Source organism: Fusarium solani (assembly GCF_023522795.1).
Source record: "Fusarium solani strain SB1 chromosome Unknown bctg00000004, whole genome shotgun sequence".
Lineage (NCBI taxonomy): Eukaryota > Fungi > Ascomycota > Sordariomycetes > Hypocreales > Nectriaceae > Fusarium > Fusarium solani.
The window spans coordinates 458,197-484,143 of NW_027072152.1; the positions used below are offsets into that span (position 1 = coordinate 458,197).

At 51.6% G+C, this 25,947-nt stretch overlaps 12 protein-coding genes across 12 annotated transcripts; 5 read left to right on the top strand and 7 right to left on the bottom strand.

Moving 5' to 3' along the window:
• Window positions 1–334: 334 nt before the first annotated feature.
• Window positions 335–2,763, bottom strand: MRS44_007209 (uncharacterized protein; the record flags this gene model as incomplete). Its single annotated transcript, XM_065620446.1, has 9 exons — window positions 335–532; window positions 659–935; window positions 1,293–1,776; window positions 2,002–2,021; window positions 2,074–2,111; window positions 2,159–2,364; window positions 2,414–2,461; window positions 2,519–2,687; window positions 2,737–2,763. The coding sequence occupies 9 exons, from the start codon at window positions 2,761–2,763 to the stop codon at window positions 335–337; spliced, it is 1,467 nt and encodes a 488-aa protein (XP_065476518.1).
• A 2,035-nt stretch (window positions 2,764–4,798) lies between these two features.
• On the bottom strand, window positions 4,799–5,661 carry MRS44_007210 (uncharacterized protein; the record flags this gene model as incomplete). Its single annotated transcript, XM_046282236.2, has 2 exons — window positions 4,799–5,487; window positions 5,550–5,661. 2 exons carry the CDS (start codon window positions 5,659–5,661, stop codon window positions 4,799–4,801), a joined length of 801 nt encoding a protein of 266 aa, XP_046129260.1.
• Window positions 5,662–5,933: 272 nt separating this feature from the next.
• Window positions 5,934–6,396, bottom strand: MRS44_007211 (uncharacterized protein; the record flags this gene model as incomplete). The annotated part of the gene is made up of 2 exons (XM_046283400.2): window positions 5,934–6,194; window positions 6,250–6,396. The coding sequence occupies 2 exons, from the start codon at window positions 6,394–6,396 to the stop codon at window positions 5,934–5,936; spliced, it is 408 nt and encodes a 135-aa protein (XP_046129259.1).
• Window positions 6,397–6,600: 204 nt separating this feature from the next.
• Window positions 6,601–9,812, bottom strand: MRS44_007212 (uncharacterized protein; the record flags this gene model as incomplete). Its single annotated transcript, XM_065620447.1, has 5 exons — window positions 6,601–6,911; window positions 6,968–7,021; window positions 7,075–9,318; window positions 9,368–9,540; window positions 9,658–9,812. The coding sequence occupies 5 exons, from the start codon at window positions 9,810–9,812 to the stop codon at window positions 6,601–6,603; spliced, it is 2,937 nt and encodes a 978-aa protein (XP_065476519.1).
• Window positions 9,813–11,301: 1,489 nt separating this feature from the next.
• On the bottom strand, window positions 11,302–12,216 carry MRS44_007213 (uncharacterized protein; the record flags this gene model as incomplete). The annotated part of the gene is made up of 2 exons (XM_046277040.2): window positions 11,302–11,903; window positions 11,955–12,216. 2 exons carry the CDS (start codon window positions 12,214–12,216, stop codon window positions 11,302–11,304), a joined length of 864 nt encoding a protein of 287 aa, XP_046129257.1.
• Window positions 12,217–13,158: 942 nt separating this feature from the next.
• MRS44_007214 (uncharacterized protein) lies at window positions 13,159–14,985 on the top strand (the record flags this gene model as incomplete). Its single annotated transcript, XM_065620448.1, has 1 exon — window positions 13,159–14,985. The coding sequence occupies one exon, from the start codon at window positions 13,159–13,161 to the stop codon at window positions 14,983–14,985; it is 1,827 nt and encodes a 608-aa protein (XP_065476520.1).
• Window positions 14,986–17,067: 2,082 nt separating this feature from the next.
• On the top strand, window positions 17,068–18,894 carry MRS44_007215 (uncharacterized protein; the record flags this gene model as incomplete). The annotated part of the gene is made up of 3 exons (XM_046274049.2): window positions 17,068–17,276; window positions 17,335–18,090; window positions 18,147–18,894. 3 exons carry the CDS (start codon window positions 17,068–17,070, stop codon window positions 18,892–18,894), a joined length of 1,713 nt encoding a protein of 570 aa, XP_046129255.2.
• Window positions 18,895–19,148: 254 nt separating this feature from the next.
• Window positions 19,149–19,654, bottom strand: MRS44_007216 (uncharacterized protein; the record flags this gene model as incomplete). Its single annotated transcript, XM_065620449.1, has 3 exons — window positions 19,149–19,236; window positions 19,326–19,444; window positions 19,496–19,654. 3 exons carry the CDS (start codon window positions 19,652–19,654, stop codon window positions 19,149–19,151), a joined length of 366 nt encoding a protein of 121 aa, XP_065476521.1.
• Window positions 19,655–20,555: 901 nt separating this feature from the next.
• MRS44_007217 (uncharacterized protein) lies at window positions 20,556–20,899 on the top strand (the record flags this gene model as incomplete). Its single annotated transcript, XM_046281457.1, has 2 exons — window positions 20,556–20,648; window positions 20,705–20,899. 2 exons carry the CDS (start codon window positions 20,556–20,558, stop codon window positions 20,897–20,899), a joined length of 288 nt encoding a protein of 95 aa, XP_046129253.1.
• A 1,268-nt stretch (window positions 20,900–22,167) lies between these two features.
• MRS44_007218 (uncharacterized protein) lies at window positions 22,168–23,310 on the top strand (the record flags this gene model as incomplete). The annotated part of the gene is made up of 3 exons (XM_046279611.2): window positions 22,168–22,594; window positions 22,648–23,243; window positions 23,296–23,310. 3 exons carry the CDS (start codon window positions 22,168–22,170, stop codon window positions 23,308–23,310), a joined length of 1,038 nt encoding a protein of 345 aa, XP_046129252.1.
• A 788-nt stretch (window positions 23,311–24,098) lies between these two features.
• MRS44_007219 (uncharacterized protein) lies at window positions 24,099–24,467 on the top strand (the record flags this gene model as incomplete). Its single annotated transcript, XM_046277038.2, has 2 exons — window positions 24,099–24,191; window positions 24,246–24,467. The coding sequence occupies 2 exons, from the start codon at window positions 24,099–24,101 to the stop codon at window positions 24,465–24,467; spliced, it is 315 nt and encodes a 104-aa protein (XP_046129251.2).
• A 256-nt stretch (window positions 24,468–24,723) lies between these two features.
• Window positions 24,724–25,747, bottom strand: MRS44_007220 (uncharacterized protein; the record flags this gene model as incomplete). Its single annotated transcript, XM_046277037.2, has 3 exons — window positions 24,724–25,251; window positions 25,304–25,539; window positions 25,594–25,747. The coding sequence occupies 3 exons, from the start codon at window positions 25,745–25,747 to the stop codon at window positions 24,724–24,726; spliced, it is 918 nt and encodes a 305-aa protein (XP_046129250.1).
• Window positions 25,748–25,947: the final 200 nt, after the last annotated feature.

A 25,947-nucleotide genomic window follows, 5' to 3' on the forward strand; every position in this document is an offset into this window, starting at 1 on the left:
AGACTTGTGTTTGATACAGAAGCATCAATGGAGTTTTCGGTTGACTGAAGCGCAATTGCAGGCCTGGCGATGACGTTAGTCCATTGTTCATGATTGAGAAACGTGATTCTTTGTTACATACCCATAGCGACACCAATTTCTGCCTCCACAGTTTAACCTTCTCAATTCTCTTCGCATCTGTCTAGTCTGTCTACAACTCTCTATCGAAAGTTAGCTCTACGTACGACCTCACATGAACTCGGCAAGACACACTCAACACTGGGTCAAAGTCAGCACAGGAACATGGTCAAAAACAGGCGCGCACTCACACTCCGTGACAAGGATGTTGGACACATCAAGATCGTTCTTCACCAGGGCCGCGGGGCTTGAACCACCAGCCGATGGATTCACCGGGTTCATAGTACTTCAAGATATCGTCAAAGGTGAAACAGCACTCGACACAGATGGCCTGGTACGGCACAGAGGTCTCCGTCATGGAGTTGGGGACGCATTCGAGCTCTTCGACATCACAGGTGGCGTCGGGGATGGGCTCCTTCATAACCGTGTGGGTGCACGAGTAGCACTGGAGCAGAAGACGACACACCGGGCACTTGCGCTCAGTGAACTCGTAGTTGTCGGGATCCTATTCCCGCTTGGGCCAACAGTCGGGACACATCACATGGCCACAGGGGGCGATGAGACCTTGCTTGCCTCCTTCTTCGGGGGTCGAGAGGCCGGCCATGCTGATGTGGTCGTAGCAGATGGGACAGGCGCACTTGACGGGACGTTCACCGGGTTCGGCTTGGCCAAGGCCGTGTTTGCGGAGGACGGGCCAGAAGTATTCTTGGACTGGAGCCTTGGGATCTTCGGGCTTCGCTGGGGGACCGTCACCAGTAGTAACGGCGTCAGTGGAACCGACGCCGTAATCCCAACCGTTGTCATAGGCACAACCGGACCTAAGAATGGGCATGGTTAGCTTCAACCTACCGGTTGATGGAAAAGGATGGGGTCGGGGTGCTGTGAGGTGAGTAGGAAGCAAGGTGCAGGTTCTCAATCCTGCGGGATGCGTGAAGGATGAAGTTGACTGCTGAGCAGCGACTGAATTTATACGTCGGGCGCTCTTCTATTATCTTTATTCAACAAGAACCTTGATGCTGAACAATGTGTCAACGCCTTAAAACGTCCAAACGGGCCATGGACAGTGAACAGAACATACTTACCCAAAAAGAACAATTGATTATACTCTATCCAGTTATCAAACGCGCGATTCTACCTGCACCGATGCCTTTGTTTGCCCCCTCCGTTCACCATACCACGACTCATCCTCATCAATGGCTGTTTCATGAGTCACATCGTATGTCGTCTTGACCACAACCGCCGCCATGGTAACACTGTCCTTTTTGAAGATGGACTCTTGACTACCGCGGCCGCTTGGCTTGGATCCCTCGGCGATACTCGGCGTGAGTTCGTACGGCCCCGTGATGTCTGTTGACTTGCCGGCTCCCGTGGTTGTTCGGAAGGAGGAGCTGATGTTTGTATTGTTTTGCCAAGACCAGAATGAGTGTTTGAACATGGGTCGTAGGATGGGGATGTTGACTGTGATGATGCCGACGAGTGTTTCGCGAACGCCCCATTCGTTTACAGCGAGGGCGGATGGGTGAGCTGATAGTGTCAGGGTTGCACGGATGATGGCGGCGGCGATGACGAAGAGACCAGATGATAGAAGGAGACCGATGACAATTTTCCTGAACCATATCTGGTAAGTATAGTACGGGTTCATAGCGGAGCATAGCTTGCCTTTGAAGGGGGATTTGAAGCTTCCACAGCAGCGGCAATGGAATACCCAAAATCATAGAGTCGGTCCTGATCATGGTTAGAGGCTGTTATAGGAGTGCATTTAACAAAGGAGAGACGAACAAGACATTGAGTACTGTAGTCACCACGAGATTCTGCCTCCTGAATGTGCACTTCTCTATTGGTCATGGTCAATATGCTGTGACTGTCTGAGCATGGTTAACGAACCTCCAGGGTCAGGAACAACCCTACAACGCAAAGTCAGTGTATTAATTCGGAAAATCAAGGCCACCAACTTACTGCCAGTTCTTGCGTGTTGGAAAGCATCCAAATGTGACCTAGCATTTAGTCAGTCAAGTCCAACAACACACGACAGGCCTCATACGGTAAGGAAAACAGCCAAGTAGGAGACGGCGCAACAGACAGATGCCGTCTTCACCAGAATGCTATGCCAAGTTCCGATGGTGATGCGAGAGAAGAAGAAGAGCATGGTTCCTTTGAGCGACCAGATGAGAGCAGTATATGAATACCAGGCGACAAACTCCAGTTTTGAACCCTTTACGCAATCCTTTATGATGGAATCGGTCAATGCTTTTGAGATGTGAGTCGTCGGTGCGTATGTTGATCATGGAAAACTGACTGTGGGTTTTTGCGTAAAAGGTTGCCTCGAGGTTTGTTCCCAGGTAATCTGAGTCAACAGTCAGTTAATGCCGCATCAACATCAAAGGAACTGGTCAAAGAGTACATATCAGATGGACGGTAAATCCATCCATGGCAAAGAATATCAAAACGAGCGCCGAAAAGAAGTCATCCCCCTGGAACCCACGCCATCCGACTGTCTTGAAGCGCACAGCGAATCGAGTAAGCAGAATGAGCGTACCAACGCCATAAAGAGCCCAAACTTCGTATAGGAACTAAATCAGTGAGTCAGAGTTTATCAGAGGGGAAGAGAGTGTGATATACCGACGGTCTATCTTCAAAGACAGGCATGATTGTCAACGAACAAAGGAACAATAACTTTGGCGCAAAACAAAAGAAACGAAGAACAACGGTTCGCCAGATCGAACAGCCAAGACCCTTTCTTTTTTAATGTACGTCTGCATTCAACCCCTGCGCACAACACAAACCCGACACGGCGAACCAGAGCCTCGAGAGCACCAAGCCTCGAGAGCACCCAAGCCCGAGCACCATGCCCTATGCACACTACCACTAGCCTCAAACCGAACCAGGATTTCAATACCGCTGAAGACGCACTCCCCGATGTTAGAGCTGACAAGTCAGGGCCTCCACGATCGCAATCTAGATCAACGTTGTGGGTACGGATAGATCCTGCAGACGACATAGGTCCGGGTACAGCGGATGCATGCCCGAAGTGTCTTGACTCGAGTCATGAACAAACCGAAATGGTCCGATTTCCCTTCCCTGTCGTGAACTGCACTCCTCTTTTTAGGCTTCAACACTTGGCTAACCGACTGATACCCTCAGCAACTGCCGATGACAACGTCCCAACAGAGAGTAGCAGGATCGTCCAAGTCGAAACGGAGCTAGGTATTCACGCGGGGTGCTTTGCCGAGTGCCGTTCGCAACGGAAATAGGTACTCGAAATATCTGAAAATGTCTCGGGCTTCCCGTGCTTATTTGCGGACCTCTATCTGCAGCCCGACTGAGTTCTAGACCAAACAGCCTGAAGGATTAGTTGGTGGCTTGTCAAACGACTCCATTACTAAAAGCCTTGCCGTTCCGTGGCGGCCCTGAATGTCAAAGCGTTACATGAGCTAGTGTCCGCCATGCGTCTCAAAGAGGATCGATGCTAAAAACCGGGCACGAGCTGTGAAGAGCCAACGTGACAAAGTCTTGACACATAGCAAAAGCACGTCAGCGGTCCGAACTTCCGAGTCTAGAATCAGGGGTCCTGAAGGATCGGTGTCCCCCATGGGCAAAAGTATACTATTTATCGTGACCCGGTAAGGAGTAAAGTCTCCGGACTCAAGGGAATCCTGGCCTCTAAAGGCTGAATGATATAACATATTAGCAATAAGTTGAACCTTAAAGTCGGGTCTACTGACAATATGGGTTGTCCTTATGAAGCCCAACACGCCCAGATGGGAAGCCAGCCTCGTCAGATTCCAAACTTGGATATTAAAGTTTAGTAGGCTGCGGGATGATGGCCGCGTTTTCCTCAAACACATGGCCGCCACGTGATGGAATTGACAGTTAATTGAAACCCCCAACCCCCTTTGTAACGGCTGACCAACACCCACCATTCAACTTCTTGTCAAGTTTCCCTTGTTCAGGGGCGATCAAACCGGAACTGCTGGCGCCTTGTCAAGGCCAACCGTTGGGCCGCCGATCTTTCCATTCTCCCCCACACATTGCAACCCATCCCTGACAACCTCGAGTGGTCATCTCCGTCCAAAGTTTCCTTCTCCGTCTCACCTCCAGGGGCACATGAATCGCCGCTCGTATCAAGCTGTCCAACCTCTTCGGAATTCTAGAAATATCCAATAGGCATTTGTTTACCAGAGAAGAGACGGAGTATATGGGGTATGAGAATGGCATTGCCAGTGTAACGGTCATCGGAGATTCTCGCCTTTCACTGTCAAAGGAACCTTCGCTGAGGGGTTATGATCCTTTGAAAAACATTCAACGGTCCAATTTCGGCTTTAGGAGACTCCCACAGGGTTGCAGAGGGGTTTCACTGCGCTTGAAGGAGAAAGAATCTTCCTGGGATCCAGAACACGCATGGCTCTTTGCTGCAATGATCCTGCCGAGGAGCTCCGAGACTTCAATATTGGAATTAGAAAGAGCCATTCGGTCTTCAGCCAGCACATCCTAACACATAAAGTATGGGCCTGCGAGTTGTGATCGGCATCAAAGTTTCTTAGGCAGCAGACAATACCCCCCTTTGTTGAAATCATCTTGATGCTCTGTTCTAACTATCACGTAACCACAACTACGCTCAACTCTATGCCGGAGTCATCTTTGATCATTATGACCAACAGAGCCAGCCCCTTGTTGTATAAGATTACACCTCAAGCAGAATATCACTGGCTGAAATGCTTGGCTCCAGCCTCTGCCGGCGCCAAAAGTTTGTTGCCCGAAGCAGTTCCCCGTCAACCAAGAACCACCACTTCTTGGCAAACTCCTCAGAAACCTCCCAGCTCGTCCCGTCCCATGGTACAGAGCCCCAAACTTTGAAAGCTCCACCCGTGAGATCAATAGTGAGCTTTTCCAAATCTATTACAGCTAGAGAACGGAGAAGGCGGTCTCGAACCCCGGGAAAGGGGATGACGTCGACGAAAGGAGGATGAGGGATAGTTTTTTGTAGCTCGGTGGGCATTAGAGTGGAAGGAAGGGACGCATGCGATGGGTTAAAGATATCAATGCTTGGGACTTCGCATGGGATATGAAGAAGAGTGGCATTTGAGGACAATGCTGCGACGGTAGTGAGAGAGGTGAGTAAGAGGAACTGAGCATCCAGACCAGGTTGTAGGGTGTCGAGCTGCGTATCAGCAACTGATGTTGGGGGGTCCAATGCGACATCAAGTGATTCGCTTTCTTGATTTCCCAATCCAGGTATTTCAACAAGATCTTCAACGTCGTGGCCGACCACTACACCATCACGCGCCTCTGGCGTCTCAGTTTGTGTTTCAACCCGGGCAGCTTCGCCTGGTATCGAATTGGTCTTGCTTCGTCTCGCTTTTAGGTTGGCTCCTAGTGTGAGGCACTACTTAGTACCTGTTTACACAACCAACGTGAGTCAAATGCTGACTTACTGCGAGCCCTCTGGGCAAGTCTGTTCTGGATTCTTTTGCGTTGGCCGCTGTCTCTGACCTCAGACCAGTCGTCTTCAGCTCCCAGGATATATGGCTGCCACTTTTCAGCCATCTTTAATCGTGCTTTGGTGATATGGAGGCAATTTTCATTGTGTTTGAGCAAATGTAAGGCCTCTCACATTTTCAACGTGATGTTTGAAAGGCGCTGACAAATCGGTGTTATTGTTAGTGCTGATGCGATAACGTCGTCAAAGCGAAGTTCGTTTATAAGCTCAAGGCACTTTTCCAGGTCGAAACCCGTGATTGTTATTATTTTTCTCGAAGTACTATAACATTTGGTCGCCAAGGTCATTCCCACAGCCTCAAGAGTCGCGGGTGAATCAACTAGACAAGCAACTTTCCACCGTCGATGACCACATTCTCATCTCCAACCGCAAAGGTGACCGTTGTTGGATCGGCAAACTCGGCCACATCAGCATTCAGAGCCTCGTCGTGTGCCGGGTCCTTGAAGAAGCCGACGAGATCATCCATAGTCGGGAAGATGAGGGTGTTGATCCCATCGGCCTGGGCGAAGTTGAAGAAGGGCGCCATCTCAGGCCCAATCTTTTCTTTGAACTCTTCGGCATAGGCGTCGAAAACATGGTGCTACAGCCAAAGGTTAGAACCAGTGCTGAAATCTTGCGAGGGGCAATCGTGTTACCTGGATGTAGGCGATGCCGTTGTGCTTCTTGATCACTGGGCCGGCCAATGTCCCGTGGCGAGCGAAGCGACGGGAGAATTCTTCCTGAGTCACGCCCTCCTTTCTCTTGGCAAAGACGGTAGCGCGGTATACCTTGCTGAAAGCCATTCTTGATTATTTGGAGCTCTTTGTTGTTCTGTTGGCGAAGAGGATGGTGATGTTAGAAAATGAAGCAGATCTAGCTGCTTAAATACATGGGTTGAATAATGGACGGCGTAGTATAAAATCGTCAGATGGATGCCATAATTCTCAATCATTAGGCATTGGGTGACAAGTCCAGAAGCTACTCCTGTCAGAAAGCCCGCCCAGACGTCAGATAGTCCTGTCAGAAACCCATGGCGTTGTAAGAAGGCTGTCAGCCGTTACCATTGGGTGGGCGGAGCTAGCGAAAGGTGGGTTTGGGCTCCGGACATTACTCCAGTTCGGAGTCCATTCGGCCATCGAGGGGGTCGCTGGCCTCGAGAGAAGTGTAGGGTCAGGCAGCCATGTCATGGGGGCCTCGGCAGAAAGCGCAGTACCTAGAGTACATGGGGGAGACGCGTCTTCACAGACAGATGTAGCAGAGTTGTGAAGGGCGTCGGAATGGTCGGGGTGTGGTGTGCTGGGCATTTGTGTTGAACACGCTACTCGAGGTTAATACATGGTATTTTCAGAAGAAGCGAGGGTTATAAGATCATACCAGTAGCGGCAAAGGTGCTCAAGGGGTCAGTGCCTTTGGTGGCTTGGGTTATTGCTGCCAATGAAGTGTCAGTGAGTGTCTGTGTGAATGGAATTGAGGCGGCGTACTGTTCAAGAGTAGGATCATCAGAGCAAATAGGGTCCCGGTGGCAATACGTATGATGGCTGCTTTTATGCCGCCACCATCTATCGCATTACGCTCACCATAATGCATATTTGGAGGCCTGTGGTCTAGTTTGGAGGGCCCAGCTATACCACAAGGTTGATTCAGACACCCGGTACTGAAAGGCGGAAAAGTTTCTGAAGACAGATCCGGTGCATGAATGTCAAAAGACGAAACTCCTATTGGCTGCTTTGCCGTCGGTGATGTACACCCGGGGACAACTCGCTCTCCCAGTAGCAGATGCTGGTCCGCCCTGGTAATGTCCTCGGAGTCTGTGAACTGCGTCGATTGAAAAAGAAGCTTGGCGGCAAGGCCTTGCATCTGTAGGATATTCTCGTCGGCAGAGACTAATGACGATGATTCCTGGCCAAGCTCAACGCCCCAGGCCAGCCGCACGACTTGTTCATAGAGAAGTGTGTCATCGGCCGGCTCGAACGCGCCGTATCTCAAGACGTCAAAGAACGAATGAATGCCGTCTTGGAACTCCCCAGTGAAATCCGCGCCTGCCTTTGATCGTATCAGGTCCGTCATCGCCCGGGCGAGACACAGGTAAGCCAGCAGCGAACACACGTTGTCAGGAGCTTCAAGTACCGACAGACCCCTCATAGATGACAATGCCGAGCAGAAGGCAGGGCGGTAATCGAGAAAGTACCGGGATAACTTTTCGGCCTCCACCGCCAGGTGCGCCGGGAGCCTCCCTGCCACGTTGTAGATGTTTCTGCACTGGGAGATGAATCGAACTCGCAAAGCAAAAGACTCTCTCAGCAAGGCCCTTTCATGCGGAGGCTCGCGGTTTTGGCCCAGCAGCAACTTGATTAAGCCTTGTCTCTGTCTCTTTCGCGCAGCCTGAATCGCTGAGAGTCCATTGCTGTTGGGCTGAAAGGGATCGGCGCCCCCGTCCAACAGGCGTTTTGCGACAGCTTCATCACCGTACCTGGCTGCGATGACAAGGGCATCGTTGTTGTTGGCGCCGCAGCACAGGTTGAGGATGGCTGACAGTTTGCTGTCCCCTTCTCTCAGCACGAGGAACAACGCCTTGGTCGCGTCAAGCACGGTGTCGTCAGTTCCGCCATCTAGCTTCGCGTGGGAGAAAGCAGACTCTTTGGCCCAAGGCCGTTTATTTCTCTGTGCCTTCAAAGCCAGGCTCAGGCTTGCGCCTCTGTCCAGAAGTAGTTTGAAGATGCCGGAGTTGTTGTGTATGGCTGCTTCCAACAGGGGTGGGCCCCATTCATCGGATGACATCTCGTCCACGTCTGCTCCATGGTCAAGAAGCAGTCTACAGATGTCTTCTTGCGAATGTTCGCTTCTGCCTCTGGATGCAAACGATAATGCACCCGGCTGACATCCTGCCTTGTCCAGGAGAGGCGGGAGGGCTTCAAGTCGACCGGCCATGGCGGCGTCGCGCAGAGCATTCGTGGTTGGTACGTCCGAGTCCAGGAGTAGCTTCACGACTGTGGCGTAACCTCTAATGGACGCTGTTCTCAGAGCATTCAGCAAGACTGAATCGCCAAAAGGACGACCAAGTTGCTTTGCCAGGTTGAGCAATGATTCAGCGACGCGGTAATCGCCCTCGGAGACAGCTCTGTAGAATGATGTCGTCAAGTCTTGATGGCTGTCGCCCTCGACGCACTCCGTATCTTTGGCGCAGTCGGCATCTTCAGAGTAGTTGATGTTGTTGGTGCAGTCGTTGTCTTCATCTGTGTTGTCCGTGGCCCCGTCGCCACCTTGTTCTCCACACACCGAGACCGTGGCAGGGAGTTTCGGGAATTGCCCGGGATAACCCCACGATGCGTCCAGAATCCCCATCAAAGAAAGATCTCTGGGCTCAGAGAGAAGGTCGGGCTGGCGCCAAAAGCCATCGTCATGGTCAATATGTTGATGCTCCAGGCCCAAGAGATCGTAATTTTCGTTGTCGCCAGCGTCTGGGATGGGCAGGTTATCTACCTGCCACCAGGCTCTTTCGAATCGATCAATGGCCCTCGAAAAGAAGCCAGATGTTGCACGACTTATTTGATAGCCGAGCCCCCCTCTTGGCTGCTTCTGAGGATTTGCCGGGATTATACTGTGTGGGCTACCAGGAGGGCTGGAGTCTTCTCCTATGCCAGCTAGTGGTGCAGTGCCTGTATACTCCATGATCTCGTCTCTGTACTCGTCTTCTGACACAAACTCTATGTCCAACATTTCCGAATCTATGTTCGGTTTAGCTTCTGGATAAGGGAGCGGTAATTGGCAACGTACCTTCACACCAAGCACCGGAGTGGCCAGTATCAAGCTGGTTCGCGGCCTTGGCCCTCTCCTTTCTCCATCTCCCGATCTTTTCCTCAGAAACGGGAGCGCCACCGAGCTTGACCGAGGCCGTCTGCTTTCCCTCTCTCTCGGCTCTCAAGCGCTCGTACAATGGACTCCTTTGCCTGTTTGGAGACATTCTTTACAAGTCCCCAAGTTTTCAGCGTAGTCTTGTACTGCTTCTCACTAGAATCATGGGTTAGAAGGGGGGCTTGGACAGGAGGATGAAGGGACGCTCTTACGTTGCTCGGAATCCATGTCTTTGCTCCATGGTAGTCATAACCTGGGCCAATTTCATCTGCTCAACTATGTAGAGGTTCCGAATAGTGGCGCGATGGGGCTCGAAGTCGGGCTTGACCTGCAGTGGCGGCCTGTAGGGTTGGGTTGAGCTGCTCATGACGGATGCCGAAGAACAGTTGACGTGGGAAAGGGGGGAGGCAGTAGTCCACTGGTACAGAGATGCTCAAGTGTGATTGAAGAAGCTGAGTTAATTTGGATGAGCTGGTATCAAAAGAAACAGAAGAAACAGAAGAAACAGAAGATATATAAGATATCCTGGGCCTCACTTTACTATGTCCCAGAAACCTCCCCGAGGGTTGGCTCAGCCACTGAAATTTTGGAATTACAGCCCGGAAGCAATCAGCCACCAATTAACCTTGTCGGTGAAAGACCTTTGCATTCAGGTGTCACGCATAGAGCCACTAAGGACGAACGACGCTCATACGCAAAAAGGCCCTTGCAGAGAGAAAACAGCCCCATTGGCGAATAGGACTTGCTTGGCAAGCCGATCCTGCAATGGCTTTCTTGGGGCTTTGTTCATTGGCCCAACCTTGCCACAACAGACGGTGTGAAACGGTCCACGCATGGTGGCTTGAAGTTTTTGTCACACGACTGGAAGGCGGTAGTGCGCCAGTTCCAGAATGCTAGATGGAAATCAGATCGTTGCATAGACCATCGGGATATTGTCCAGGATCTTCTCTAGAGAAACAGCCCCAAGCCTGAATCTTATTCGAGTGCCTCTGGATATAGTTCGACCGTATTATCATGTGCCTTTTGAGCCCTACTTTCCGCATTTCGCCCACGAATAGTGCACGCCAGCCTCACCCTCAGCTCTCACTTGGCGACAGCTCCGCCTAAATCGACGGGAAGTTGGTTCTGAGCGAAGATGGGCTTTCGTATACTTGATCGCCTCCGAGTGATATAGCATAGGAGTGAAAGACGTAGTGCTACTGGTCCGATCCATTAGCGGGCGAAGCAGCGAGAGAACTCTTCTTAGCCCAGGCCCTCCTTTCTGCGCGGTTCACTTTGCTGAAAGGCATTGTTGATGCTGGACACTCTTTATTATTGTCTCTTGGGAAAGTTGTGAATTCCAGATAATGAAGTAGATCTGGCTTCTTGCGTAGTTTGAAGAATAAATTGCTTGATACGAAGTCATTCCTGTAAGTCCATGGTTATGGCCTGAGTGACAGGCCCGGAAACTGGCTGTTGTCAGAAACGCCACAGAGCCATCAGAATCCCCTGTCAGAACTCTGACGAGTCAGACGAAGCCGTCAGAAATCTGACCAATCTGTCAAGTAAAATGACAAGCACGTCATTGCTCCATCAGACACTGTAAAGTGAAGAAGCGCAAGGACCTGTACTAGATTCCTGCGTATGCTGGACACTGACCAAGTTGTGGTCAAAAAGGCGGGTGCCTGGTCACTTACGACCTCATTCAACTATCTAAAACTCGCCATATTATACCAGGAAGCATAACTGTACGTTGAAAATATTTGGTAATTGCTATAAAAATGGTATCTATTACGCTCTCACACACGCCGTGTCCAGTCCACCAATTACTGTAAACTCCAAACCGAGACTCCCACAATTGAAGTGCCCGACATCGATCAATTTTGCGCCGGCAGCTCAGCCCGAACACCATAGCCCTGAAACTGGTGTCCATGAAGTTCCTGTGGTTCCTTTGGCAAGTAGTGAGTCTGCTGCCAAGCATTGTCCATCTGCGGTGCGCCGTAGTCGGGTGGTGAATGTTTGGCCTCCTTGGCGGCCTTTTCGTTCTTTCGCATCTTCCAGAATAGGTATATCACGGCCGCAACGACGAGGGCTCCGACGCCGACGCCAACTCCGATGCCTGCTTGGGCGCCGGTCGAGAGTCCGGGTGCTGGTGCCTCGGTCGGCTCAGGTACTTGGGCCTCGCCTGTGGCCGATGTGGCCGCTTCTGATGTTGTACTCGCCAATGAAGATTCACTCGTCGCTGTCGTCGTGGCCGCTGCAGTGGAAGAGGCGGGATCGCCGGTATACATTGTGCCGACGACGAGATATTCTGTCGCTTGCCGGTTCCATGTGGCCCAAGGCTTCGGCTTCGAGGGGTAGACATTGAACCTTCCGACGCCATTGTCGCAACAGTTCGCATTATGATCGCAACAATAGGACGTATCGGTATTCGTAACGTTCGAGCAGCCCACCAAGTCGGTTCCTCCAGTATCGGCGCCTTGGTACAGTTAGTGCGAATGACTTGACTGCAACGGAACCTGGGACCTACCGAGACAATACAACGGACACTCAGGCGATGCCCAGTTCTTATCCGTACAGGAGCCTCGTACAATGCCTCCATCTCCTCCTGCGCACAGCTTGTTCGACATGCAGATCGAACCAAAGCTTCCTCCACAGCACGCGCTCACTTCGGCATCCTCATCACAAGGGTGATCCGGTGCCTCCTCTCCGTTCGGGTAGTAACACTTCTGGGCGGCAAAACCCTTCTGCAAGGAGCACAGCAAGAGAAAGAGGGAGATGAACCTCGTCATCGTAGCAAGTGAGCCTCGCAGAAGTGTGTCGAGCGAATGTACATGTGAAGAAGCATGCAGGAGAGGGATTGAAAAGAGTGGAAAGAAGTTTGAGAGCTGGGGGGTCTGGCGAAGGCTGGGGCAGGTCTAGTATGGGAGCACGAACAAAGCCCATCTTCACGGCCCACCTGCCCGAGCTGGGATCATGGTGCAACTCGTGGTGTGGTCTAACCATGTAGAATGCCTTGGCGGCGCTTGCATGCATGAGAAGAGTAGAACCAACAGCATAACAAGTCCGAGTGTAAAAGGGGGGGGTCGTCACAACCGTCCCATCTAAAACTTGAGCTCGACAATTGCCCAAGCTGAAGAGCACAACTCTTATACCATGTTTTCCCGTTCCCTGAACACAGACCACAAAAGGTCGATACCTTCATGTACTCAAAACTCCAAATAAGAAGCTGACTTCTTTCGTCATGATCTGCCTCTATCCGCGTTTCATCTAAGCGCCAGGGAACCCTGCTCTTGGCGACCGCGCCCGCTCGGCCCGGAGCCCAGCCCGGGTCCGTCCCTGCAGGGGTCCCCTTGTCTTGTCATCGCTGAGCCATCTGATTAGCTGTCCCGGCTTCAACAGCGGGGGGGCTGAAGTCGGGCGGTTAGAGGTGCCACGACAAGCTGCGACAAATCCACAACGGCTCCCACGCTTCGCCGCAGCCACGCATGTCTCAAGTCTTCTAATTCAAGACGAGGAAAGATGAGGAAATGTAACTCTTGTCTTGGTTTAACAACCAACACGTCTTATCGCTGCAAGGTCTGAGAAAAGTGAATGAGCATATGATGCCTCTCTTAACGCCGCCGATCTCCCGTTCGCCTGTTCCTGGCAGCAGTTCCTTCGTGTCCGATTCAACTGCATCCTTCTGCGATCAACTCCTGCACCAGGCGTAGCTTGGTAGCCATTCATTCATCATGGCAGCCGTTGATCGGAAACCCAATGGCTTCATCGCCTTTTTTACCTCTGATTATAACACATTTATTGCACTTATTGTTACCACTCCCGTGTGCACGGCGCTGCTATGCCTCTCCCTCAACGACACCCTCTTTTCGGGGTCGTTCCTCAACTTCGTGACGGTGAACCGTCCGTCCGTTCAGTTCGCCGTCCAGATTCTCGCCAACATGCTCTCCGTCCTTCAAGTCATTGTCATCTGTCGGATCATCAACCTCGGCGTTCGGAGGCGACTCAAGACGCATAGCATGAGCCTTGATCAGCTGCGAGCATGGAAAGACGCCATGATCCCCCGAATCAATTGGGACCTGCCTTTTGGCTACATTGCGCTACTCGGTCTCTTTGTATCCGTCTCGATGGTCTTCAGTGCCATCTGGGCTGCTGCAATGACACCAGTAGAGACCGACGAGAGGATCGGCGGCAGCATCCAGATTCCCAGCTGGGGCAACATGACCTTTGTAAAAGAATACCCATCACAAGTTGGGTCCGCAGGACCGACCAAGCATACAGCTCTTGGAAAGTTCTCCTACTCTGTGGGAGTGCAGCTGCTGGGCAGTCTGCTCGCCGGCGCAGCTGCCGCCTCTCCAATCCACAACTCTTCTCGCATGCACGAAAAGCTCGATAGCACCGGCTACACGTACGTCGGACGCTCCTATGGCGTTGGCTCCTCTGTAGGTTTGGGCCAAGTCAACTTCAAGGAAGGACGCGACCTGCTCGGGTGGAAGTATCAAGAGGTGGGCTACGCTGCCAAGGTCAACTGCATCTACAACAAATCGGCAAACTTTGTGCTTAACAAGAAAGAAACCCTCCTCTGGGCGGCAGAAGGGGAAATGCCGGATAGCGACGACGGCGGGGAGTACTCCAATTACGTCGGCTATGGAGATGGCAACAATGTCCTAGCCATCGGCGTCGCGCACTTTAAAGACCACAATGCCACGGTTGCGCCGGTGAGGAGGTACATCTCCTTTGCTGGCGGCTTCTGGTACAAGTTTCTCGACCAGGCGCAGTGCGAGGTTGACTTTGAACCGACGAGGTTCAACGTGACGGTCAACAACCTGGGCAAGAACATCACCGTCGAGCCGACCAACGATACTGATGTCCCAGACATCGACCCATCTCGCTGGCTCAAAGGCGTCTTGCTGCGGCAGTTTGAGCTAATTGCCAACGACGAAACGAACCTGTACGTTTCTACCGTTGGCTCGGCGTTCAACAACTCAATTACAGGCCATCTCCTGAGTCTTGAGATGAACGGCACCACCTCAGTATCAGACAACGACATTAACCTCCGAGGCATCGAAAACGCAATCATCTCTATGGTGGATGACATGTTGGCTGCCTACGCTTCCGCCCAGCTCGTGGTTGGAAACTTCAAAGATAACGTGAAAGGGACAGTCCGCGTCACGGCTGTCGCCATCGGAGAAAAGAGATTCGCCATCGCCGCTTTCGCCCTCAACATGGTTGTCGCCTTCATCTTCCTCCTGGAAGCCCTCAGAACAAGAGGCTGGAAGGATCTTCCCGAGTTTGATCCTTCAGACATCCGCCACGTCATGATTGCAGCGTCAGAAGGTGGTGGAAGCCTTGCAAAGGCCGGCTTCACTACGGACAGTGAAAAACTTGGCAAGATCCAAGTCAGGTATGGTGAGACTGGGACGGGGAGATATGCCCTCGCAGTAGAAGAGTTGGCATCTCCCACCGTCAAGTATGAGAACATGAGGTCTGACAGCGATATCTCATATGGTGGGGCAGGCAGGAATTCTGTTACCCATAGTGTCGAAGGAGGAATGATTTAACGGCAAGGGGATGAAAGCAAAGAATTTACTTATCAACGACTAATGAAGCGGCACCACATCCATAGAAGCAATTGTTGGCAACCACGAGGGTAAGCCATGAAGCCATTGATACCAGCAACTAAACTCGATATTCATTTACATTTGTGAAATCTCAGAATCAATCCCCATAAATGTTATTGCCCGATGTCTCGCGCACATGGCCAGTCTCACCTGTCCATTGCCTACTTATTCAATTCACCTACCTCTCCATTCAACAGCACAAGCGTTTCTCGGGCTTGTTTCACTTGGCGAATGGAGTAACTTGCTGTACAACGATCGGAGGGCACCGCTTCTCAGAGCCATAATATATGTGCGACAACGATAGCGTCCACCAGCTCCACGTACGCGCATCTTCGTTGCCAACTGTATAAGTGGCGAAGCACCCTTTGCCTTACTTGTGTAACTTGGTGTCAGTCAACCCACAAAAGCACTGCCGCTTCCCAAGCTGCACTCTATTTCGCATCTCTCGCATCTCTCGCATTTCTCGCATTTTTACACACAAACATGGGGTAAGGCCCACAATCAACCGCATCAATCCTTCGAAATCGCGTTGAAGCTAAGAATTGCCTTCTGTTTGCGGAATGGAGCCGCCGGAGACACTTTTGAGATAAGAGCTCCGTTGATCTATTCTTAAAGAGGGTTATTGGGGGCCGTTTGATCCTGACTTGCAGGGCCTTCCTGGATGTGGTATGAGTCCCGATGCAGAGTCCAACCAACACATGGTTACAACCACTCGGACACCACTCAAGACGAGTCCCTCCCAGGTTTTTGAAACTTAAATAGCGGACAGCTGCCTGATTTCTCGTCAGGTGGGGGGGTCGCGGAAGTCATCCCGTGGTGGGCACAGATGTTTGTCGGGACGCAGAGTTCGAAGTGTCTAGTAACAGATAGTGAACTGAACTGGGTGGCATAGTGAACACTCTGACGATTATGACCTGGGGAGCGGTTGATATACAAATTTGGGAAATGTCACATTGCCATGATCTGTTTAAATGTGCTGCCTGCCAGGCTGTGACTGGAGTGGAACAAAGCTCGGTATTACACCCGGAACAGAGGAGGCATCCAAGCCACCCCGATTCCGCAATCGTTGGTAACACCGGGACTCAACAACGGTTGCCAAGCTTCATTGCATGCATGTTTTGGCTCCCAACTTGCAGTGTACGCGCAAGCTCTTGAGCAACAAAAACCGGCGTTAAGGCTCGATCCCGCGCCAAGCGCCGAATCTCGCGCCCCGAAGCCCATGTCGGCTATTCCTTCAACTTTCCCCCATGAAACTTTTACAGACGCAGCCCAAAGAAGCAACGAATCTCTGGTTGCCGCGCCCATCCATCGCGCCACCTGCAGCCGCCTGGTGGCGGGAGAATAAGCGCGCAAAAACTGCGACGGCATTTGGTCTGCATTAGCTTGCGTTCACCGTGAAAGAAGAGTGGCTGGAAAACACCGGGCGCTTGGTGAAACGAGGAACGGGCCGGGGAGTCAAGAATGCGGGTCACCCGGCATCGGACATTGGCAAGGCAGATTGTTTTCACTGCAAACATCAATGGTGAACCTATTCAGAACTCTGGGTAATCGCCATGGTTGCTTGAGGCCGAATATCGAGGGCCTTATCTTCCGTCTTGAAGAGTTGAGGAGAGTGCTGTTCCTTGGAACTTACAAGATTCTTGGTGGCGAGCTTAAACCAAGTCCACAGATCCCACGATCTAGACTCTTGTTGTTGGCTCTATCACCAGGTGCATGCATGCGTCCTCAACATGTCATTATACCCAGGGACCGTGCAACATGTGTGTGGGAACAGAATCCTTCAGCCCTAGCAAGTGACCATAGACATGGTTATTCGTGCCTACCCTCTGCAGACTCCATCCGCGAGGCAATGCTGGCAAAGTTGCTAGAAATGGGAGAGATTCTCCCAGCCATGACCTAGTTATACTTGGCTCGCCTTCCTCCTTTTCACGGTTCATCTCGTTTCTCTTATCTTTCAGTATCAGTTTTGTTTCCTTTCGTTTAGTTTCCTTGATGCCAGCCGGCTTGGCGTTAAGAGACGCCATGGCTTCCTCACTCGTTTCTTTCCCTTCCCTTCACTTATTTACGATACTTGTTTTCTTTTTCTGTCTTTCTTTCGCCGATGATACCTGTGTTACTCGTCCTATATCATTACCGATCGAGAACGTCACCCTGGCCTCAGGCTATATCCGACGGGGCATCAATCTCAAGGTCGGCGAACCAGGACAATCACTTTCTTTTATACCCCGATGGTGAGCTCATGCCGCCCAGTCCGGAGTTTGCGCTACTGGATAACTAACTCTACACAAGGGCCAACAATAACACCTTTGTATACGGGCCCCGATGTTTAAAAACCGATTTCTTAGCTGAAGAATGTGTCACATACCGCGGAGGGCTTTACCTGCCCAAGAACTCGACCGTTGACGAAGACACAAGCAAGGGATACGCGCCTGTGGCGGAGTCTTGGGACAGAAGCACATACCACATGTTCAACAGCACCCTATCTTTGGGTAATGAGCTCACCCTGAAGAGCTTTCCTATGGCACAGCCAGTTGCATCCGAGGATACCTGGGGCTTGTACGGCGCCAGTCCGCAACACATCATCGGAGTGGGAACAGAGTCTACAGTCTTGAGCGCCCTACGAAACGCCGGTCGCATTGCCTCGAGATCCGTTGGCTACTACTGGGGCATGGACTCAGTCGGCTCCAAGGACGACACTCCAGGGTCCCTGGTGTTTGGGGGTTACGACAGAGCCAAGACTTATGGAGACGGCGACGAGATGGACTTCACACTTGGGATGGACAGCTGCCGGAGCAAGATGATGATTTCAATCAGCGGCCTTTCCCTTAACTTCCGCAACGGTACCGACCTCTCGCTATTCGCTTCGAACAACCAGCAGAAGCCGTTGCGGGCATGCGTAGTTCCCCAGAACCCATATATCATGAGCCTCAACCAGGAGCCATACTTTGACAACCTTGTGAACGCCATCGGAAGCAAGTATATTAACTCCAGCAGGATGCAGGGGGTTGACTATCAAAGCGCTCTACTTGATCCTGAGATGCCATGGTAAGTGATCCTCATTGCTTGTGAAAAAAGCAAACAACACTCACGCGCCAATCTAGGTATGATGGAGACTTCACCATCAAGTTGAACACGGGTTTGTCCATCACGATCCCAAACAACCAGCTCATAGTTCCGGAGCGGAGGATCAACGAGAACGGAGAGATCTATCGGAACGACTCCCAGCCCCTCCTTCGAATCAACAGGATGCAGGATGGACTCATCTCCATCGGCCGATTCTTCTTTACCTCTGCCTATCTCGCTACCAACGAGGATGCTGGCAAGTTTACAATTTGGAGGGCCAACCCGACCACCAATCAAGATCTAGTAGCCCTAGACCCGGACAACAAACCCGTCGACAGCCAGGTTACCTGCACGGCGACGCCCCAGAGCACAGTTTCAGCGAATCCAGATCAAGACGATGGGAGCAATCAGAGCAGCGAGGACGAGGAGAACGACGAGAGCGAAAAGGACAAGGACAAGGACAAGGTCAGCGAAACGACTACAGCTCCAACGCCGACAGCGACGCATGAATCGGACACCGGTCTCCCGATCGCAGCGAAAGCCGGAATCGCCGCCGGCGCCGGAGCTGCTGGGCTGATCTGCATCAGCCTCCTGGTTTGGTTGATCATAAGGCGAAAGCGACGAGCAATGGGAGAGTCAGACGCGATGAGCCTGGCGTCGGTACAGACAGGCTGGTCTCGATCTGATGATATAAAGTTGGCTTATCCAAGCCAGGCATACCCTCACTTCGTCCCACAGGAGCTGGGGACTTACAACGAGCGCCGGCCCCCAGTCGAGATGCCTTGATGAGAAGAGTGAGAAGGGGTGGGAAAAGCATAGCCACGGAGTCTTTGTGTTTGTTTTGAGTATTTGGGGTAGCGTCTGTATTGTTACATTGTCTTCTTTTTAGTTCACGAATTTGGTGATGAAGTCTGACGACATTTGAGAAGCGAGATATTTGGGAACGGTTTGTGGTGTTGGGAGGTAGATAGGATACGCGGGCGCAGCGAAGAATAGAGCAACGTGGGGATGAATTGAGACGATCAATTGACTGCTTTTATCTATAGCTTTGACTTGGGCTTGGTGACAACTCCGACACACTTGATCTCAATGTCTGCGTTGAGAGGAAGGGTCTTGACGGCAACGCATCTGTAGAGGGTCAGCATTTGTGGGGGTCAATGAACAGTTCAAGAACTCGCGTCCGGGCGGGCTTGATATCGCCCCAGTAGTTTTGGTACACCTCATTCATCTTGCCGTAAAACTTGAGGTCCGACAGGAAGATGTTGACCTCAACGACGTCATTGAGGCTGGAGCCGGCCTCCTCGAGGATGGCACCGAGGTTGCGGATGATCTGATGCTGTCGGGGGTCTTAGCTCAAAGAGTTCATGTGGCAGACGCTTGGACGTACAGTGTGAGCCTCAATATCGCCATCAATGATCTTTCCGGTCTGGGGATCCATGGCGAGAGCACCCGAGGTGAAGACGAAGCCATTGGCGATGATGGCCTGGTTCATGAGATTGGCCGCGGCGGCCGGGGCCTGCTTGGAGGAGACGGGTGTCCGGGTCATTTTTCTATTGGCGATTGAAACCGAGTTTCAGTCTTTTGCTGTTGCTTCTGTCAATTGATGCTTTTGTTGTTGATGGGAGATTGAAGATGCCGATTACCAAGATGAAGCCAATTGCGGGGAGTACATCTGAGCTCCGAAACCCCCATTCGTTATCCGACATGGACCGAACGGCATCTTTAAGCGCCCGCCAGCAGAAAAAATGTTAAGTCCGTAATTGGACTTAACGACAATCTCACCGCAGAGCGATCGATTGTGAGATACCCTGCCACTAACTCCATTGGATGATTGATATGATATTCCTTTTTGGGCATTAACGTCGCCCGTGACCGATCTTCATCGCTGGGGCCCTCGACCGGGGATCCATCCGTAAGGCTTCACCCTTGTCTCATGGGCCCTCTCTTTCAAGATGCCATGGCGGGACCCCATTGGCCGTTGCTCTGGAAGCGAGGGAGTTGTTGGTCGCGGTTCTTGGCCTTGACAGCTGTAAGTTTCATCCAGACTATCGGGAACCATTGGGAAGCCAATCACAGGGGGGTCCGACTCTTGTCTTCGAATCAAGTCTCTTGTTAACCGCTGGAACGACATCGTCTCCCATGCAGCTGGGTCAGTGTGGTGTGGTGGCAACCATCGCCTGCTCAACGTGACAGTCCAGCGTACCAAGTGATTGGGTTCCGATCGCCTGGGATCTTATAATTCCAGGTGATTGGACTTCTATTTGTGTCGTCCCTTGGGGCCTCATGCGAAGATTGCTGCTTTCGTCCAACAGCAGCAACACCTCCTGTTTTGAACACGAGTATAAAGAGCGGTCACAGATCACCAATTTTACAAATCCCTCAGACCATCACTCCTCACTCGTTCAACTTTGTCTTTCAACTGCATTCAATAGGCTCAAGTCGTCAAAATGCTGTCAACTTTCCTCCTCCTTCTCTTGGCCACCACTGGTCTGGCCATGCCTCAACCCGTCCCCGAACTCTCCCCTGAAGTACACAAACGCGTAAGCTCAGCGCCCTGTCCCATCATGCCCCTCTAATCCTGACATCTTTCTTACAGAACTTCACCATCGTCCAACAATCCTGCCTTCACAACTGCACACGAGACTGCGGAAGCAGTAGCATTTGCGGAATGCTATGCACCCTCAAGTGCCCCAGAACCATGAAACGAGCGGACCTCTCTGGAGAGTTTGGGTTGAACGAGGAGAATGAGGAGGACGGGTTTGAGGATATCCAAGCCGTGGCTACGAACTAATGATACCATGGAAATGACTGACTTTAATGATCGTATGGGTACCTGGGCGGACAGAAAGAGTCGGATGATATACACGCGTTTATGAACACATTATGGGCTGGAGGATTGGCGTTCATGATATTTTCGCTTTTTTTCCTATGTAGATAATTAATTAATCATGGCTGTCGTTCATGTTGGCTCTCGGACTATTGACTGTCTGAACAGGCGCCAGGCCCTTCACCCAAGCTTAATGTCCGCCATGTCTTGCGGGCTAATCAACATCACCCAGTGAAGATATCGGTAGCCATGGTTTTGCTTAAGCGCCCGGGAACCCGTGGTTGTATCTGATTCGCGTGTTGAGGGCAAACTAAAACATCCCTTGGCCCAGAAGTCCCCTTCTGGGTGAACTACGCGATAAGACTGGCAACAGAAGCCTTAGGATACCGTAGCCCTGGTCCCCTAGATCTACAATAGGCATAGGGGCCCTTTGCTTTTCTTGCCATGGCCCATTACACGACATGTCATCCATCACCATGTCGCTGAGTCGCACTGCAGACGTAAGACGATGTAGTCGTTGTGATCAGTGTCCAACTCGACCCCCTGATTGCCACAGAACTTGGTTGCTGCCAGACTTGAGGTATCTATCACCCTAGTCACACTCGCTGTTCATCGTGATCAATGTTTCCCAGCTGCCTCTCTCTTGAGTAGAAGCTGATGGTTGCTCACGCCCCTCAATCCAGATATTGACAATGCAACAGAGCCAGCTCACTAAACAGGTCGGTAGTCCCGTTGGCCTTTGCAAAAGCTGATTTGACCAAGTAAATGGGAAATGAAGCACTCGTAGTTAGTGAAAGACCTCATCGCATGTGTCCTACCACCTGTTCCAGCAAGGGCCAATGCGAACAAAGACCTCTAGAGCGGCTCCCAGAACCTTCCAAAGAAGAAATGACTCTTAGCAGATTAGATCAAGCCACGTCTCAAGCATCGCCTAGTATTTTTAAGTTTCATCAATGATGTACTACCGTTCCTATCCCTTGCAGCAAGGAATGTAGATAGCTCCCTAGCCCGTGTGAACCACTGCCCTTGCAGCACATTCCAACAAAGGAACGTGAGACAGATTCAAATGAGCACCCGAGACACCCTTCAATTTTCCCTCAAGAGCATCTTGGGGCTTTTTTGCATCTTTCATGTACAAACTTGGCCCCTCAGATTGACAGTGTCATGATCAGAGTGGTTGGTAGTGGCAGCTCCCGATCAAACTGTCGCATTCGATGCGCCCAGCAATCAACATGTTCTCTGAATCAACACTGTCTCGACTTACGGCATGCCTCATGACGTCGAAGCGCTATCGTTGGACGGCTGCCTTCGTTGCACTCATCATCATATCTGGCTTCCTCCTCTTCCAAAATCAGGACTCCCTCCCGCGACGGCTCCCTCAGAGTATCTCGTCGCCGCAAACCACCCCGGAGGCGGATTGGTCGCGGTTCGCGTATACGCAATATGTCACCGACAGCGCATATCTTTGTAACTCGATCATGTTCTTTGAGTCTTTGTGCCGATTTTCCAGCAAGGCGGACCGTGTCATCATGTTTCCCTCTAAGATGCTAGAATCCGACGATGATGATAGCGAAGACGCCCGTTTACTCCTCGGAGCTCGCGAAAAATATAACGTCAAGCTCGTTCCAATAACTATCCAGCATAGAGACAACGCAGATGGTATGCTCCCTGTTTTTGACATTAGTTTTGCAACGATACTTACTTATGGGCAGCGACCTGGGCCGACTCGTTTACCAAGCTACTGGCTTTCAACCAGACCCAATACAGTCGTGTGCTCTCGATTGATTCCGATACCGTTCTCCTCGACGAGATGGATGAATTGTTTCTTCTGCCATCAGTGCCAATAGCACTCCCACGAGCCTACTGGCTATTCCCGGACAAGGAGATTCTTTCAGCCCACGTCATGCTCATTGAGCCCTCGAAAGCCGAGTTCGACCGTGTAATAGCCAAGATCAACTCAGCCTCGAGCGAAGAATATGATATGGAGATCATCAATTCCCTCTACCGCGAAAGCGCCCTCATCCTCCCGCACCGCCGCTACGCTATGTTGACTGGCGAATTCCGCGAAAACAACCATGCCAAGTACCTCGGCTCAGACGTTGAAGTCTGGGATCCCGCCGTGGCATACAGCGAGGCCAAGCTCATTCACTTTTCCGATTGGCCACTCCCGAAACCCTGGTTACCCATATCTGAGGAACAGCGCCTGGATATCCAGCCGGGCTGTACGAACAGGACAGATGGCAGTGAAGATTGCACCGCGAGGACAATATGGAATTCTCTTTACACGGATTTTAAAAAGAAGCGAGAGGTAACGGCGCCGTCAAGTCACCATTTGCGTGTAGTGTCTAACTCCTCTTTAGGAAGTCTGTGGTTAAGCCGGCTGGCAAGTCATAGCCCTTACACAAAGGGCAGTAAAGTACTTGAGAATCCGCTTTCTTATCGGAGTAGGACTTGTTTATTTATATCGTCAGGCGTACATATAGGAATAGAACATAGAGGGCGTCTACCACTCTGGACTGGGCTGATTATTGCAGGGCGACGTTTCTGTACGGCGCGAGGTCGCACCCAACAGGTCGCCAATCGTTCCCAACCCCTGACAAGAGGTACAGGAAAGAAAAGTCACGTTTCCCATCTAACCGCCGTCCTCGACCCGAATATCTGGTGAGGCCCAGCCCTACTCTCGGTCCTCGCTTCCGGGGTGCCATGACAAGATCCCATTGGCCAGAGACACAGGCACGTTAGTTGTCATTCTTGAGCAGTGACAGGTTTTTAGTTTCATCCAGACTTTCGGAAACCACTTAGAATCTGTTGGCAGGGCGGTTCGACCTCAGGCCCGCAAATACTGGGCGTCAAGCATCCGGATTGATCAGCCCTGCAACGCGGTCAGCTTCGTCCAGAGGCAACACCATGAATATCATCGCCAGCCTGACGTGGCAGCCCGGAGCATGAGTTGATTGGGCTCTATTTGTGTCCTAGAGTGTTTCACTTCTGAAGTATGGGCACTAAGGGGTCTGCTACCGACCCAACACCAGTGATTGCTGTTGTAGGCGCCCGCTGTTATAAGAAGCGGTGGCCAGTATGCGATTTCTTGAGATGCCAAACATTCTCTTCATTCAGCATTCAAATCTCCTCTTGGCATAGAAAAAACTTAAGACTCATCGAGATGCTGTCGGCTTTCCTCATCCTGCTCCTGGCCACCACAAGCCTGGCTATGCCTCAGCCAACGCCTCAGCCAACGCCTGAGCTAGTGAAGCGGGTAAGTTTCATGGTCACTCGTACCATGCTCCTCCAACTAACAACTTTGCTGTAGAACGCGACTACCAACTCCACAAGACATGATTGCATGCGAAATTGCACATCACAGTGTGGCCATGGTGGTGTTTGTGATTTGGTGTGCTCCATCCTCAAATGCCCCCCGAACATGAAACGGGCGGACCTTTCGGGCGAGTTCGAGAAGGAGGAGGTAGCCAGAAGGGAGGAAGAGGAAGAGGAAGAGGAGGATAGATTTGAAGATGTTGTAGTCGAGAGATAGCACGTCGACTGAGACCATGCGAAGGCAGATTTCTTATACCCCCTGTGCAAAAATTCCGGAACGACATGAAGAACGAGATAAATGAAGCAATGATAGATAGTTAATGGATCTTAAATTTTCTGTAATAACCGTTAGCCGGCCAAAGGGGGCGACGCAGCTAATCCAAATCAACGCCGACGCTATGCCCAACCATCTCCCAACTTCCGAGAGAATTCAAAGAAACAAAAGAGCTGGAATCCGAGGCAGCAGAGTGACTTTACTCTGCATGTCCACTGATCCCTCCCTTGATGCCTTCGAGAATGCCAGACCAGTGTCCACCTTGTCGAACCTTGGACACATCAGAGAACTGGTCACAGGCGATCTTTCGAATGAGAAGAGTATCCTTGGCCTTCTTATGCGTCTTGCCGTCACCCCTCAGCAGATACTCCTCAAACCATCCCTCCTCGGCAGCGTCAAAGGGGAGGAACGCAAGCTCGGAGGCCCGTTCTGCGTAGTCTTCGCCCTGGTAGTCCAAAACAGCGCCTACAAGTTTTCGGAACAGAAGCTCACGGGTGTGAGGAGGATGTGTTCGAGAGTAGAAGAGCGCTTCAGAGACGTTTGTTTGCGCCATGGCATCGAAGAGCAACTCGAGAGCGGCCGAGGTCTTCAAGATAGGTTGCACTGCGTAGAAGTAGGAGAGCGCGATACTGAAGTCTTTATCGGAGGCGCGGCGGACGAGGACGGTGATTATGTCGTCGGCAAAGTCCGGGATGAGCGAAGGGTGCGAGATGTATTCGAGGGCTCGCTATGACAAGTCAGTGGATCGTGAGCATGGCTAGGTATGTCGAGGAACCTACAGAGAAGTCGTGTCTGTCAAGATACCACAGGCCCTTCATGAAGATTTCGTACTTCTTGGGCATTCCAGATGCCTCTACAAAGGCCTCCGAGACGCTCTCGTGTTCCGAGGTTTGGTCAAAGTCGAGGAGGATGTAGTAGAAGATGGAGTATTTGTGATGCATAGACATGTTGGCTTCGCAGATTTGTTGGTGCAATTGCTTCAGCGCATTGTCGGTCTTGGGAGGGTAGATCTTAGCTGTGAAGAAGAAATCAGCGAATGCGACGGTATTGCATCCATGTTAGAGCCTACCCTTGGTGATTCCCACAGCCCTCAAAACACGGTCGATGAAGAGTGCGCCATCGAAGCTTTTGCGACAAGCCTCGATGTCGGATTGGGCCTTGCGATCGTATGGGTTCGTTGCCTCAGAGGAGAATACATGGTGGATATTGGCGTAGTCGAACATTTTGTTGGATTTGGGAGTAACTCTAGAAACCTTGAGGAGCTTGAAGAGCTTGAAGAGCTTGAAGAGCCATCGCGAAACGGCCAAAGCAAAGCTCGGAGCTGTCGCGCTTTCACGTGACCAAGTTGGCGCCAGGGCACCCCGCGCCGGCAGGCGCCTTCAGGGGATTGTTTACAAACTGCGGGACTGATTGGGACATTTCC